The sequence below is a fragment of the Pelecanus crispus genome, chromosome 4 (assembly GCF_030463565.1).
Source record: "Pelecanus crispus isolate bPelCri1 chromosome 4, bPelCri1.pri, whole genome shotgun sequence".
Lineage (NCBI taxonomy): Eukaryota > Metazoa > Chordata > Aves > Pelecaniformes > Pelecanidae > Pelecanus > Pelecanus crispus.
The window spans coordinates 68,413,229-68,428,911 of NC_134646.1; the positions used below are offsets into that span (position 1 = coordinate 68,413,229).

At 35.7% G+C, this 15,683-nt stretch overlaps 1 protein-coding gene across 5 annotated transcripts in view; it reads right to left on the minus strand.

The window, feature by feature from the left end:
- Positions 1 to 15,683, minus strand: part of SLIT2 (slit guidance ligand 2) — a 270,822-nt gene that overhangs the window by 36,781 nt on the left and 218,358 nt on the right. For all 5 annotated transcript variants that reach the window (XM_075709781.1, XM_075709779.1, XM_075709780.1 and 2 more), the window contains 7 exons: positions 13,204 to 13,272; positions 10,675 to 10,746; positions 10,379 to 10,450; positions 8,972 to 9,043; positions 5,781 to 5,944; positions 352 to 476; positions 123 to 220 (listed from right to left, as the gene is read on the minus strand). In XM_075709781.1, the coding sequence (XP_075565896.1) occupies positions 123 to 220; positions 352 to 476; positions 5,781 to 5,944; positions 8,972 to 9,043; positions 10,379 to 10,450; positions 10,675 to 10,746; positions 13,204 to 13,272 (672 nt within the window). The remainder of the gene's footprint in view (positions 1 to 122; positions 221 to 351; positions 477 to 5,780; positions 5,945 to 8,971; positions 9,044 to 10,378; positions 10,451 to 10,674; positions 10,747 to 13,203; positions 13,273 to 15,683) is intronic.

The following is a 15,683-nucleotide window of genomic DNA, read 5'->3' on the forward strand; positions in this document are numbered from 1 at the left end:
AGCACTGAAAATCTGCCTTTGTGGTGCACTTACCAGCAAACAGAGAGAACCCAAAGATTAACACCGAAATTACTTCAGCTCAGTAGTTTTCCATCCTGTTATTACAATTGAAAACAACCTACCAGAAACCATCTTTTTCTCCTTCTTTCAAATGACAAGTTCCGCCATGGTGGCATGGGTTACTAATGCAAGCATGAATGGGAATATCACAGTCTTGACCCTATGCAGGGAACAACAATTATAATTTAAGAAGAAAATACAGACACTAGTGGAAAGGAGCTTAACAACTTAAAGGTTGTTAAGGAGAAGCTTACATTGCAGCAAGCTTTTTCCTGTTTATTCAGTGCCTACCTTGAAACCATATGGGCAAGTACATCTATAGAAGTCAACTGGATCATTGTTGCAGGTTCCATCGTTTTTACATGGATTTGATAAACAGGGGTTACACTTAGCAAGAATATTAACATCCACAGGCCCTTAAAAATACAAATGCGGTAGTCAGAAACAAACAAGTATTAATATATATTTGACAGGATGTATTTACCATGTTGCTTTAAATTTTAAAATGAAATTTGTACTTTAGACGTTGTGGTGTTTCTATATGAATGGAATGCTGGACTGTCCTTAAGTCTTTTGACGTGACCAAATAAATTTGGGATTGGATTTTTGGCTTAATTGTCAGTTTTTTTTTTAAAAGAAGCTGACCCCACAGTGATTTCTATACCCCCATTCTCTGAAATCTGTGCAGTTCTGATCCATGATTATTACCTTCCCTTTGTATTAACAAAATGAAGAAAACAACTTCAGCTTTTGTCTCTCTAGGGGATAAAAATTGCCTGAGAGAAAAAGGGCTATCACAGTTTGCAGTCCTGCCCTTGATGGTGTTACTGAGAACACTATTTTTAATGTATTTTTGTTTTAATTTATTTTTTATCTGCAGGGTCACAGAGATGGCAAAATGAACTGGTAAAATTATGTGTAAATTGGTTGAACATCTGTGAGCTGTAATGTAAATTGCATTGTCCAAGCTACCTCACTACAAATAGCTCTATATTGTGCCTTCCTCCCTTATGGAGTCAGCCATGGTTCTGTGAATTACTGCATTAGTTGAGCCCACAAATAATGCAAACTGTAGCATGAATCTATGTGCAAATGAGGGTTGTAATCCATGCTTGCAGTCTAGTTTCTTATATTAATGATTATAACTACAGAATTCAGAAATGAATATTGACAAAATCTTAAGTTTCAGAAGCCAGATGTAGAGCTGTGGCCTACATAAATATTATCCCTATTATATAAATGTCTTTTAGTTATTTATTTATTTTTCTGTTGTTTTACAATTTTAATACAGCCTTTTCATGGTGAATTTTCAAGTTAGGAACCATCAATTTTTAAAATTTTTTTTTTTTGTCAACCAACCAAAGAAATCACTGGTTATTCGTTAAAAATTAGAAATCACCTGTGTATAAATAATGACTCATTTTCATACACTGTGATAGACAAAAGATTGATTACTGTAAGAGAAAACAGGGATGACTTGGCCAAATGCCTATTAAAAGAATGAACATACATACTCTACTATCTCCAGCTCTATTGCTTGATGGTCTTACTGCCTCCAGCTTGATTTCAGATTTCAACTATGAAAAAAGCTTTTAGTTATCCACAGGTGATTTGTACATTTTAAGGAATAACCAGTGATTTCTTCTAACTAGACACAAAACCCAAACTCCTGAGATGTACTGGTAGAAATGCCTGATTGCTTCATAACAGGCTTTACTCAAAATGTGCCAGACTGCAAAGTTTTCCAAGCTAACAGGGCACTTCTACTGAGATATGGGGTTTTGTTTTTTTTTTTTTTTTAAACTTAGATTTCTTAACTTTCTTTACTTATGTTTCTTTGCAAAATTAGTCTCAGATAAGTCATTATAAAGCAGCTGGCATGGAAGGAAGCTATGTGATAATAAGGATTCAGTATGGGGTATGAGACAGGGAGAGACTGACTTCTTTAAAATTTTTTTTTAAAATCTGCAGTTGCTAGTATCCTTCTGTGTCACAGCTTGCAAACAAATACAGAGAGATGAACACGGTAATCTGTGATAAGATGCTTATTGCCAAAGCCACAATCTACATGGATCATTGACTATTCTTGTCTTCATTACCTTATTTTGAAAGAGAAATCTACTCCTGATTGAAGTTTCTGTTAGACCAGCAGAGAGCAGAGGTAGAAGAGTTGAAACAACCACCATAGAATTAACATCTAGAAAGTCTTACCTGTGTACTCTAGACTACTGCTGATTATTGCTAGAGTACATTAAGAGGGTCTGTGAAAAAAATAAGGCACATACTAAAAAAAATTAAAATTGTAACACTGCTGTTGCCTGGAAGTCTATGTTTCCTTGCCTCAACTGTTTATTCTGAACATCATATCCTCTTTTCTACTTCTTATGCAGTAAAATGCTAATTATTTGGCATGAATTAAAAAACATTCAGTAACTAAGGTTATTTTCCTAAATGGATTAGCAATCTAAATTTCACTTCTGAAACAGAGCCAGAAAATGGGAACCTACGTCTCAACAAGATAGTAAACAACACTGTATCTGATTTTGTGCTGTAAGTGTTTATTTTAAACTATTACACATGTAGTATCCAATAAAAATTAACATTTTGATTTATCATTCTTCGGTTGTAAGATCAAAAAATGGAAATGTTTCAGATATTTTTACTGAAGTCTAATGGAAAGGTAGTTCTGGAACCTATTTTCATTTGCACTATATTGTTCCTTTCCTTGTTCTGCTTGCATACGTTAATAGACTTGTATATGAAAAAGAACTGGGTTCATAACCTACTGTTAGTTTTTTCATATTGTAGACATATATATTCTTGAATAAGTCCTAACTGGAAAAAGATCCTCAAAATAAAATAAAAAATAAGCAGTGTTCTTTTGCAAACAGTGAAAAACTAACCATATTTTATTGACAAACATAGACACACACATGTAGCTATCTAATATTTTTGAAGAAAAACATGACACAAACCCTGTCAAAATCAGCTTCACGAGAAACCTGCTGCGGGAAAAACTTTAAGCTCTAACTTTTTATGACTCAGGAACTCCTATTCTCTCTTGCATATGGCCTCAAAATCAGTATCTACACTGAGTCACTTATATTAATGCTGCTAATGAAATCACTGATTGTAGAACAATGCAGTGGAAAAAACCATTTCAGTCAGACAATTTTCAGACCTCAAACCCAGGCTTCTAAAATAACAAAACTGTTCATACGACACGTGAAATGATATATCATGAAGAGTCAGCTGTAAATTCATCAAAGGGGAAAACAGACAGTAAACATGCGTGTCTTAGGAAAGAAGTCTGCTTGAGGTACACAAAAGGAAGGTCAGAAGGTCCATTCTTAATCAGATCACCCATTCCAGATCTACTTATAACCTTACCTGGTATCAGAAAACCACAAGGCCCTGGAATCTCTAGAGGCAGGGCATGGATGGTAAAGGGGTAAAAGTAAAAGATTGAGAATCTGTTAGAGGCCATATAGAAAAAGAAAAAAAAACCACCCATAAACCTAGAAAAACAACTGAAAGAAGAAAATACTACGAGATGATTCTTGGAGTAAAAGAATTCATAAAATTAGAGTAAGGTACAGTGATTTTATGGAGCTCTACAACTGAGATGAGACTTCATTTTAAAATGTTTATTTTCACTGGGAACTATTCATTTTGTAAGGCAAATTCAAGCACCCATTTCACTTTCAATTGAATCCAGAGATACTGATAAGAGGGAATTACACACTACTCTCTTCCTGTAAATATATACACAATAGCAGACCATGAACAGATATATCCGAAGAGTCCTCTCACTCATAGCCTAAAATTTTGGTTCTAATAGGAATATAGCATCTTCCTAATTTCTATTCAGCAGTTCATTTTTAAGCAAAAGATAAAATTATTTATCTTTGAGTAACAGACACGTAATGTCTTACAGGGCCATCATGTCATTGAAAAGCTGCTGATTTGCAATCTGTAATTATGAGCACCTTCATAGGACAGTGGCAGGAAAACTATTTTCTCTCAAAGGTATCTATAATACCAGATCTCCACTCTTGGAGGTGAAACAAATAGAGTTCTTACCCTGCATAATAATATAAAGGATATTTTCTGATGGGCAAGAGGGAGTAAGATATACTTTCTGGATTGTCTGACAGAAACACAACAATGATTGTAGGCAGGGGTGATATAGTTTTTAAAACTGACAGAGCTGGAAAATAACCAAACAAGTCCTCCACGTCCCTGCAAATATTCTTTCACTTACACCCCTACAACAGTGTGTAATAAGAGCATATCTGCAATAATGTTCAGTGGATGCTTGTAGAGAAAATGATCAGATTGGCCAGCAAATGTCCTATCTAAAACCAGACTAAGGGACGTTGCAACAGATGAGTGTCATATGCACTGAACAACAGCATGACCTCAGAGATGTACTGTTGAAAAATTGCAGGAAGGATTTGGAGGGAAAGACAATTCATTGGCATCACAGGCAACAAAATGGGTTCCAGTGGTTTTTGTTTACAAAAAAAGTTTTTTTGACAGAAAGCCTAAGGAGAGAAAACTAAATAGGATGAACATGCAGTAAAGAACAACTTTGGGTGAGACAAACCCTGAAGAAGTGCCATTGTTTTTTCAAGGAAGAAATTATGAAGGGATTAAGCTCACCTTTGAAGATACAATAACAGATGAATAAGTCAAAATAGCTGGGAGATTACATAGACTGTGACAATAAGTTACCTCTACAAGACTTAAGATCATACTTATCTGATGCCTCAGAAATAACTATAAGCTTAGTAATGTCTTACAAGTATAAGCATACAAATTTTGTTGTGGGTTTTTGTTTTCCAATTGGGGATTTCAAGGTTTCTGAATCAGGACCATGAAAAATGAAGCTACAGCAGAAGTTTTCTGTGTTTCCAAAATATTTAAGGAGGAAGAAATGGATGGAATAGAGGAAGATTAAATAGTAAAACAAACCAAGTTTTCTCTCACATGTGAGTAAAAAGGGTACTTTTCTAACAAAAAAATCGTAAGGTTCAGAAAAAGAACCTAGGAATTAACAGATAATAAGTTGTGATATAAATGCCAGCAACACTGGTACCAACATGGATAAACCTCCCCATATAACCATATTTTAGAATGAGACCTCTATAGAGGTAATCACATCCCTTTACCTACCTACCTACCTACCTACCTACCTATCTATCTATCTATCTATCTTTTTTTTTTAAAAAAAAAAATGCTTTCTTCTGAAATATCAGAGACAGAATTCTGGACATATTGCTGCAATTACGTACCACTGAGATAATGCAGACTGCAAGGATGATGGATGTATTTACAGTTTTTACTGTAAACAGTCTGAAGGAAAAGGATATTCTTTGGCTAAAAGAAGTGTAGATGTTTAAACTGTAGTTCATGACTGAGACAGTACCAAGTACCTATGTACATCCATATACTGAGGAATACTGTACTGCAAGTCCAAAGACTTTTTTTCTCCAGCTACTGTTTAAAAAGAAATAGGCATTGAAGTCTTTAAAATAAATACAGTTCCTGAACGGAACTGATGGCCACATCCCTCAGTATGAGGAGGAATGATGACAAGGCTGAGTGAAGATGCTATAATAAATACACTTAGAAGAGCACACAGGACTCTTATTTCACAGCTCAGCTATTTGTAAAAATTCAAAACTGACACTTCAAAGAGAAAAAAACAACAGTACCTTCGCAAGTAAATTTTTTAGAAGGAGTTGTGAGAAGAAGTTTATCTGCCATTTCTCCAGGACCAGCACAACGTGCAATACCAGGTTCTTTGTATTCTGATTTTACCCAGTCAGACAGCCACTGCATGTTACAGTCACAATAAAGAGGATTTGCTCCAATAGCCCTACGGAAAACAGACAAACAATAAGGGAATAAAATTTTAAACTGGCGCTTTTAAAAAGAGAACCCAGAAAACAGGCTGGCAAAAAAAACTTCAAACCACAAACCTGCCCTCCCTCCACCACGTTGACCCTCAGAGCATGAAGTATCTGGATTTGGGTTCTGAATCAAGAAGTGACAGTTGAAGCAGTAAACTTGGTCCAGAAACCTAGCTATGCTTAGCTGCATTACATGTGAACTTTGGAGAGCTAATACTAACTAGCTCTGTTTCACCGTCGGTATGTAATAGCCAAGATCAGCTGCATCAGCAGAATGAAACTGATACTGGGAAATTAAGTTAGCAAGAATAAAGTATTTCTTCCGAAGCAGCTAAGGCAACCCCACAGAGTTCCACCCAGATATTTTTCCTCTTCAGTTTATGACTCCCAGGCTGGTACAAACCATCTGTTTCTAAGCTTCCAAATTTGATTTAATTATTTCCTCTTTGGAGCTCTCCCACTGAACTCATGGCTATGTGCAGAATTCTGTAAGAGGTCTCTGCTGCGTAAGTAAATAGAACTGCATTATCCTAGCTTTGTGGTAGTTACGTAAGAATTGCCCCACTGTGAAAGCAAATCCATTTCTTTAAACAAATCTGATTTTTTTTTTAATTAAAGAACAATTTAGCTACAGATTTTCAGAATTAATTTCTGTAAAGGCTATTTAAGTGTCTATTTTCTCTGCTAGAAACTATAAATACTCTTAAAACTGTGAGAACAATGATAAGTTGTATAGTTAACTTGGAGGATAGAAGCATTGTGCTATTCTATAAAGATGTGCTCATATTCCTTTTAAGAAATGCAATAATCATAGAACTTTCAACAGATAATCTCGACATGTACACACAGTCAAATGGCAGTACTAGAACATCCTCCTTCTCCAGGTGTTTCAGTACTTTGTTTTAGATTGTTCCACAACCTTGGATCAGTGGGTCTTCTAGAGATACAACAAAATCTTTGGCAAGCAAAGGCAGTAGAAGCTACCACAGCTGAAACACTCTTTTCTGTCACACTGAGCAGGAAGCCCTCTCTTAGTTATTGCTACATACTTCCAGCTGAACACAAGAAATGATACATACTTGTTCAGTCAGGCTTAAGTCAGAGCAGTAACAAAAATCAGACCTAGTGACAGGGAACTTCCCGTGCAAGGAGAAATACCTAGAATTTGTCCACTCCATATCTGCAGGAGTGAATATCAGCATGAACTGAGATAACACAATTGCTCTGCTAAAATCGGAACGTTAGCAACTGTCCTGGTTTCGGCTGGGACAGAGTTAATTTTCTTCCTAGCAGCAGGCATAGTGCTGTGTTTTGGATTTAGTAGGAGAAGAATGTTGATAACACGCTGATGTTTTAGTTGTTACTAAGTACTGCTTATGCCAGTCAAGGACTTTTCAGCTTCCCATGCTCTGCCAGGTGCACAAGAAACTGGGAGGGGGCACAGCCAGGACAGCTGACCCAAACTGGCCAAAGGGCTATTCCATACCATATGACGTCATGCTCAGTATATAAACTGGGGGGGTTGGCCGGGGAGCAGCGATTGCTGCTTGGAAACTGGCTGGGTATCAGTCGGCGGGTGGTGAGCAATTGCATTGTGCATCACTTGCTTTGTATATTATTATTATTATCATCATTATTACATTGTTATTATTATCATTACTATTTTACTTCAATTATTAAACTGTTCTTATGTCAACCCAGGAGTGTTTCTCACTCTTACTCCTCCAATTCTCTCCCCCATCCCATCGGGGCAGGGGGAGTGAGCAAGGATAACTGGTAGCCATTAAGAAAAAAATAACAGCAACAACAATCAAATCTATGTAAGTTTTACTGATATTTCATACAGATAAGCTAGTGTAATAGTAGCATTTGAATCAGTATCATCAAATTTCTGAGAAATGGTAAATTAATGTAAATGTCCAATACTGAACTAGAAGCAGATAATAAAGTTTTTAACAACAGCAGCTGTTCAGAAACAAAAAAACCAGGTATATCTAAAGGCACTAGTCAGCTTACTCCTCAATTGCAAGCAAAGATTTAATAACTATCCATAAACACAACGAGGTTTACAGATAGGTAACTTGCTCTAATCTAGGTTCCCATTGCAAATTAAAACCAGGAGAAGTATTGCCTCAAATTATGTTCTGAAATCAGAATATTTAATGTCAACTTAACAGACACTGATACAGAATCATAGAATAATTTAGGGCACTCCGGAGGTCACCTAGTCTCACAAAGCAGGGCTCACTCCAAAGTCAGAGCAGGGTTGCTCAGGGCTGTGTCCAGCTGAGCTCTGAAAATCTCCAGGGATGGAGATTCTTCCGCTTCTTTGGGCAACCTGTTCCAAAGCTGAACCACCCTCACAGCAAAGAATTTTTCATTATGTTCAATCAAAGTTCCCTTGTTGCAGCTTGTGACTGTTGACTGTTATTCTTCACTGTGCACCTCTGAGGAAAACCTGTCCCCATCATTGCTATAATTCCCTTAGAGGCTTAAAGACTAGGAGTTCCCTCCTTGACATCTCCTTCTCCAGGCTAAATAAGCCCAGTTCCTTTAGCTTCTTCTCACAGCTCATATGATCCAGCCACCTCTCCACCTTCCCTGCCCCTATCCTGGATTTGCTCTGGTTCATACACATCTGCTTTGTACTGGAGAAACTGTGCACGTATTCCAGATGTGGCCTTCGGAGGGCCAAGCAGAAGGCAGTGACCACTATCCTCAACCACCTGGCTCCTTGCTTTTTAATTCAGCCCAGGGTGTCTTTAGCCTTCATTGCCGTAAGGGCACATGGCAGACGTTCAATTTGCTGCCCACCACAAGGCCCAGGATTTTTCTGCTGAGCTGCTAGCTGGCCAGTCCCCAGCCTGGACTGATACATGAGCTTATTCCAGAGCAGGCCTTTGCCTTTGTCTTTGATCAACTACACGAAATGTGCTAAATGTAACACAAAATGTAACATCAATGCAAAATACAGTTAGCATCTGAATACTCACAGGTGTGATAATGCAGAAAGATCATTAAAAGCTCCTTCAGGAACTACAGAAATATCATTTCCATGTAAAGACCTTAAAAAGAAAATAAACAGAATAATACGCATGCATAAAAATCATCAGGTTAACTGCAAATTTCATCTTTGGTAAACAGTTTTCAGCTTTTCACTTTTTTTTTCTTCTAGCTCCTCAGTGTTTCCAGCTGGTTTTTTTCTCTTTTTTTCCGCTCTCACTGGCAACCTACTCGTCACTTGATTTTTTTCATCCTGAATTTTCATAAGAAATGTTAATAATATGATTCTTTTTAAGTGCAAGAATAAAGGTCAGCAAAAGTAGGCACACTTCTGCAAGGTACTGATGGGATTTAGGGATAGCAGAAGAGTTATTATTCTGACGTTTTCAGCAATTCCCTGAAATTCCCATTAATTATGTTCATACATATTTTTAATCTTTCATGGACTCATGGCAAATACAGGCATTGACTGTTCATTAATGTAAGTATTAAGGTTGTTGCCCTAATTTGATATTAAAGAGCTAAAAACCTTATTAAGTATCAATACCGGGACTAGTGTGATCTCTCTTGTAGCAAACCTGCACAAAAATATCTCTCCTTTTCTATAAATTCATTGTTACATGTATATCTAACACGTACAGAATTATGGTTCTTGAAATTATCAATATTTATTTAAAATAATTGGCATTATGTGAGCACACTTAAATAATGCCATGCTTGAGACATTTAATCCAACTAAGCTATTAAATGGTTATAAACTACCCAAATGGAGGCAAAGATTACACGTTCTGCTGGGGACTTTGGAGAAAGAATTTTTGCAGTATCATGATTGGTTTTTTTCATAATGATAAACTGAAGCTGTAAACTAGACTGACTGTTCTTTATTTTCCTTTGTCCCTTTTTACGCCCTTTCAACCATGTTTTTCCTAGTGGTAAAATGGAAGTTTTCTTGGAACCAAAAAATAATTTTATTGATTTTCAATAGTAAACCATGATGCAAAGGTTTTGGAAATACTCTCATATTAAATGAAACAAAGAAAAAAATTTATTTTTGGAATAAAAATATTCAAAATTCAACTGCAACCCCCCCTCATATATACTAAGGAATTTATGGCTATGGCATATTTGTTAGACTTCAATGCTTATAACAAGGAAGAACATAACACAAAAAAGAAATACAGCCAAGATTAAAGAGCAGAAAAGAAAAAAGTGAGAGTATACTACTTTTGAGAATATACTACCCCAGAATGAAGCCACTTAGATTTTTAAGGCTACGAAATTATCACTTCTCAAATACTTGCTAGGTTTTAAAATCTAGTAACTTCCTACAGAATTGCTATCTGTTGTACAGAAATAAAAATTCTAGAAAAAAGCAATGGTTAAAAAATAATACTTACAACAACCTAAGTGATTTCAACCCATCAAAAGTCCGTGCAGGGATACACCTCAGGCGATTGTAACTGAGAATTCTGAAAATACATAAAATACTGTCAGCAAGTATATCAGCCATTCAGTAAACAATACAGAGCATGAGCAAAACCAGCTTTTGCACACATAGCTAGTTAGGAAACGAGTTATTTTACAGCCTCCACAACAAGCAAGCTTTAATATCAACTAAAAGCCCTTTCTTTCCAAGACAAAAAAACCCCACTGTAATACTTCCGAAGAGTCACTGTTACATGTTTAAACTTACAAGGTGAGCAGCTGAGTCATGTTGCTGAAGCTCTGATTAGAAAGAGTGCTGATTCTGTTGTTACTTAAATCTCTATAAAAAATAAATTCAGAAATTCAGACCTTAAAATGACTGCCCCAGTCCTGAAACACTGTAAGTTAAACTGACAGACACATTATTTTTATTAGTAGAAGTAGTATCATCATTGGTATCAATATTTAAAGCAGCACATAATTTTATTTTCACATGCCATATACAAGCCCAGCAAGTGTTTAGCTTGATCAATGAAAAGCATTTACATTTCAACACAGATGAAAAAGCAGCGCAATGCATTCTTATACAACAGCAATGTCCATCATGCTACTGAGTTAATAATGCAATCCTATATGAACCCAAGTATAGAAATTAAAGTGATGTTTTAAAGTGGAAATCATTCTAGTCATGTCCCTAATGACACCTAAGTATCATCTAATGCTCTACTTAACACTTACATGCTGAAGACATCAAAGCCCAGAGCTATTATTATAAAGAACACTACCTAAGATTTTTAGAGAAAGCCTTAACATCCTTCTTGTTGTTCAATATTCTAATGAATAAAATCTTAAGCGTAAGTATGATGGAAGCTGGAGTAGTATGCTGGTAGCTTCAAAGACACTAGCTTCAAAGAAGCTTTGAAGGAGCTGTATTAAATGTGAATACTGCTTGTTCTTTATTCTCATATCGTGCTTTAGTTTTCATTTTATGTTGACGATTTCACTATTGTTTACTGTATTTTGTGGTGAAATACAGCATTTGTTTCTGAGGGGACCTTGATATTTCAACTTAAGGGTACTGTTGAATAGCTATGCAACATATGTATCTCTCCCCTTGAAATTTCATGAAAGCATGTAAGACAATTGACTCCTAATAGTAAACATATTGGGCAAGTATAACAGAGCAATGTATTCAAAAGAGAAAGAAAAAGTTAGAAATAAACAATTTTCCTTGTTAATCTGGAACTCAGGAAACTCATATGTAATTCCTTGTTTGGCCACAGAAAAACTATGCAGCATTTTGGTTTTCCAAACACAGCTGAGGAACATTCTCAACTTCATAACAGCAGTATGAGGATACGTTCAGAAGAGATTACAATAATGTGCCCCACAGGTCTGATAAATAGAGACTGTTAATACTCATCTTATTTGCATTTTATTTACTGTTAATGTATAATTTATTGTATCATATTGTGTGTATTTTCTGATTAGGATGTAAAGTTATACAATTTCTGGCTGTGTTTGTCAAAAATAGACCATGTGTACTTAACCTCTGTGATGGAAGCCTTGTCCCTATTACTCTAATTAACCTCATCTCTAGACATATATTCAGTCTCCACTGATACTGTTACTGCACCCAGTCCAATCTATACACTTGATTCTTGTACTGAGGTTCCAAAGTTTGTATTTTCTGTGTGCTGCAAGTTAGATCTTGTATAATTTCCCTAAACAATCCATGAAGATTTCCTATAGCTTCTATGCTGTAGACATTTGAGAATATTCCAAGAGTTTTTCCTGATGTTATTTGCAAAATACAAAGTTTTGGAAACATGTTTTTTCTAAATTTGTGACCGTGACCACTTCTGTCTAGCATGAGGTAAATAAAGGAAATCATGTTCTTGTTTTTGAATGCCAAACCGTTTTAATTTTTGCAGCAAAGCTCTAAACCCAGTCAAAAAGAAATTTAAGGGATTTTGTTACTCCCTCCACGTTTTATTCTGATTATAATGAAACCACAAACTGCTTTCAGAATGTTACACAGTTCAACCTCAGCTGGTATAAATTTTTATATTCCTAACAAAGGCCATGGAATTACAGTCATTTAGTTCGACAGTCTTCCTGTTTCTCTCACTGTACTTTTACAAGGTACAGAAGTCATATTCAAATCATTCATGAAGTAGAGGTAATAAATTTTAGAGCAGCTAGTGATTTGCCTCAAATCACAGAGTGAGTCAGCAATAGAGTTGGGAGTAAGGCATTCTAGACAAGCTCTCTTCTTGAGTCATTAAACCATGTATTGTGGGAGAAACAGAAATATATTGTGCGAGAAACAGAAGGGGTTACATTCAAGTGTTACAACAGCTGTATGTGCTATTCCTATGTGAAGCATACCATGGAGTGAAGCGTATCACAGAGTGTTTCTTTTGTAGATGAAATAATTCTACTTCATTTATGGAGCTGCGTAACAAAATGCTGCGTTACCCTAACACATTTTGTAAGATCTTACATCTCTTTCAGGTTAACTATAATTTCTGCCTATTGACTTTGTGATGTAATCACTGGAATGAAGTACCCCTGTTTATAAAATGTGACTGAGTATATTATATGTAGGACGTGATAAGTAGAATAAAATATCCTCCATTACAAAATGTGGTTGGGTATTATATTTGCTAAAAGATATGATACATTTTATGTTTTTTTTTTTCTTATAACTAAACCCAGGTATAATGGAGTAGGATTTTTTGTTTTGGTTTGGGTTTTTTTCATTCCAGTAGAGTGTTGCTCTAAAACTACTTACATGAGTGTTAAATGCTTGTAGTTGGAAAGCTCTTTTGGAACAAGGGTAAACTGATTTCCATCCAAATAACTAGAATAGAAAAATAAAACAGAGCATTATTTTTTTGTCATTAAAACAGTAGCATCTTCATCCACTAATCTTAGACTCCAACAGTAAAGTTAGTAACAAATGAATACATAGTATTTCTGTTTTATAAGAAAACTTGCTTACAAATTTTGGTTTTTAGAGACACAACTGAGGACCTGTAGCCTACAATCCAAATGCTATTGTATCAGATATTATGAATATTATGAAGTAACAGTAATAACAACCAACTCTTGCACAGTCTTTCTATTATTTTGTAAAGACTTTGCAAAAGGAGGTCTTTATCATCTCCATTTCACACCCACCTACAGGTGAAAAGTAAATCTGACTTCTGCAAGTCACATTAAATGTGGATTTTGAGCCATCGTAAACAAAAGAGACCTTGACATTGCAGAGGTAGTCCTTTACAGTGGAAAGAGCAAGGGCTGGTCTCAGCTCTAACAGCATTTGTCATGCCTGCAGTTCAGGTCACCTTCCCTAATTTCTCCCTGTATATCTCATGATATATCAGGCATGACATACTACAAGCCTGTTCCTATGGAGTATGTTAGGGACTAAAGACAGTAATCAATTACCCTTCAGTAGAAAAGTTAGATTTTTTTTTTTTTTCCCCTCTTTGTAGGTTTACAGCTCCTGTATTATATTGCCTGCTCTTCTTCCATGCTCACAGTTCTCAATAACAGACTTGTTCATCCTTAGAGTTAACAGGTGCAGAGCCGTCAAACTGTATCAGCACCTGAGTTACAGGCAAAGGAAGGTGACAAGCCTTGCCTAAAAAGCTTCCAGTGTGCAGCCAGTCAGTACAAAGTGCAAGTGGAGGGGCTCTTCATGTAACCAGGGCAAGTAGTTTAGAGATGATAAGAAGTGTTGAATTTACCCGATTCTCTGAAAGGGAGCGGACAGTGGCAGGAAGATTAAAAGTCTTTAGTTTCTCAACTGGGGCAAATGACTTACTGATGGCAGTATTATGGTGGTATTATTTGTGTCTCCTGGAACCCAAGTGAAAACTATACCTTCATTATCCCTATATAAAGAAGATATTTTAGCCATCCAAATATTTGGAACACACTTGAGTTAAGAGCAGCTTCTGATAGAGACATTTTTAGATTAATTTTGAGCTTAATATCTTTAAGTATGCTGCAGCTACTGTGAAAACTTTTCTCTTGACTAAATGGATGGGCTGAAACACAGTTAAACTTAATGAAATAGCTATTTACATCTAATCAAAAAGCTTTTTTTTTTTCCTTTTTTTTTTTTTCTTCCCTTGGACCATGCCTTCCTTAGGGCTGCTTGCCAAATCCAAAATATGTGTCTCAAGAAGTTTTATGCTTACACTATATTAATGGAGTTACACAAACAGTGGTGAATGGGGCATGGGCTCATATACTTAACTATTAATAAAGAAACCAAAAACATTAAAACTTTTTGAAGGAGTAAGTATTCTAAGAAAATTCTTTTATTGACAGATAAATTAGGATATATTGCTTTAGCTTCATTAGAACTGAAGTACTACAAGTATCCACTTGGCTGATAAAAATTCCTCCGTGTTCAAATGAAGCAACTATTAAGATATTTTATAAAACACATGAAGAGTACATCTTGGAAGCGTTATGCATGCTTGAAGAATCAATCAGTATGCAACTGCTAACAGGAACCACCTCTATTATCCTTTTGAAATGCTGCAAAATTGCATGCTTAGACACTAATTAAAGCATACAAAATTGTACACAAATGAGTTTTCAGTCACAGTCAGGGTTCCACTTGCACTTCCAAAAGTATCTCTCTCTAGCTGCTTAATTTTACATTGCATTGATGCCTTCACATTGTCGAATTGTATTTATTAGGCCAGACTGTATTTAATTAAGTCATCTTCAAGAAAAAAAAACATGCACCAAAACCTAATGGAATAAGTTATAGGTTTATATAGCTGTGTGCTAATTTGAGTTCTTCATAATTTCTCTTCATTAATGACTAAAGCTTTTGGATGCTACTGGTGGACATTTCAGAATCTTCTATGTAATACCAAGTGGTAAAACAGTAAAACTTTTAGTGGCTTAAGGTACAGAGTTATGATATCGTCTGAAAAAGCACTACATTAATCAGTCATTATGAAGCATTAGTAATTTAATATTAAATACGTGCCATAGGTAACACAAACCCAACTTTTTTTCTTGTCAATAATTTCTATCTGTTTCTTTCAAACTTGTGACCTAATCTGATCAAGATTCAAAACGGATGAATAACCCAATTTTTAGGTTTATATTTTTCCCTTCATAATGCATAAAAATTGACTCATCTAGTCTTATGAGTAGCTTATTCAGTTATTATCTTCAAACAGTATGTGAGCTCTCTTTTTATGTCAATGTTACTGTCAATCTGCATATTCATTTTCTTCT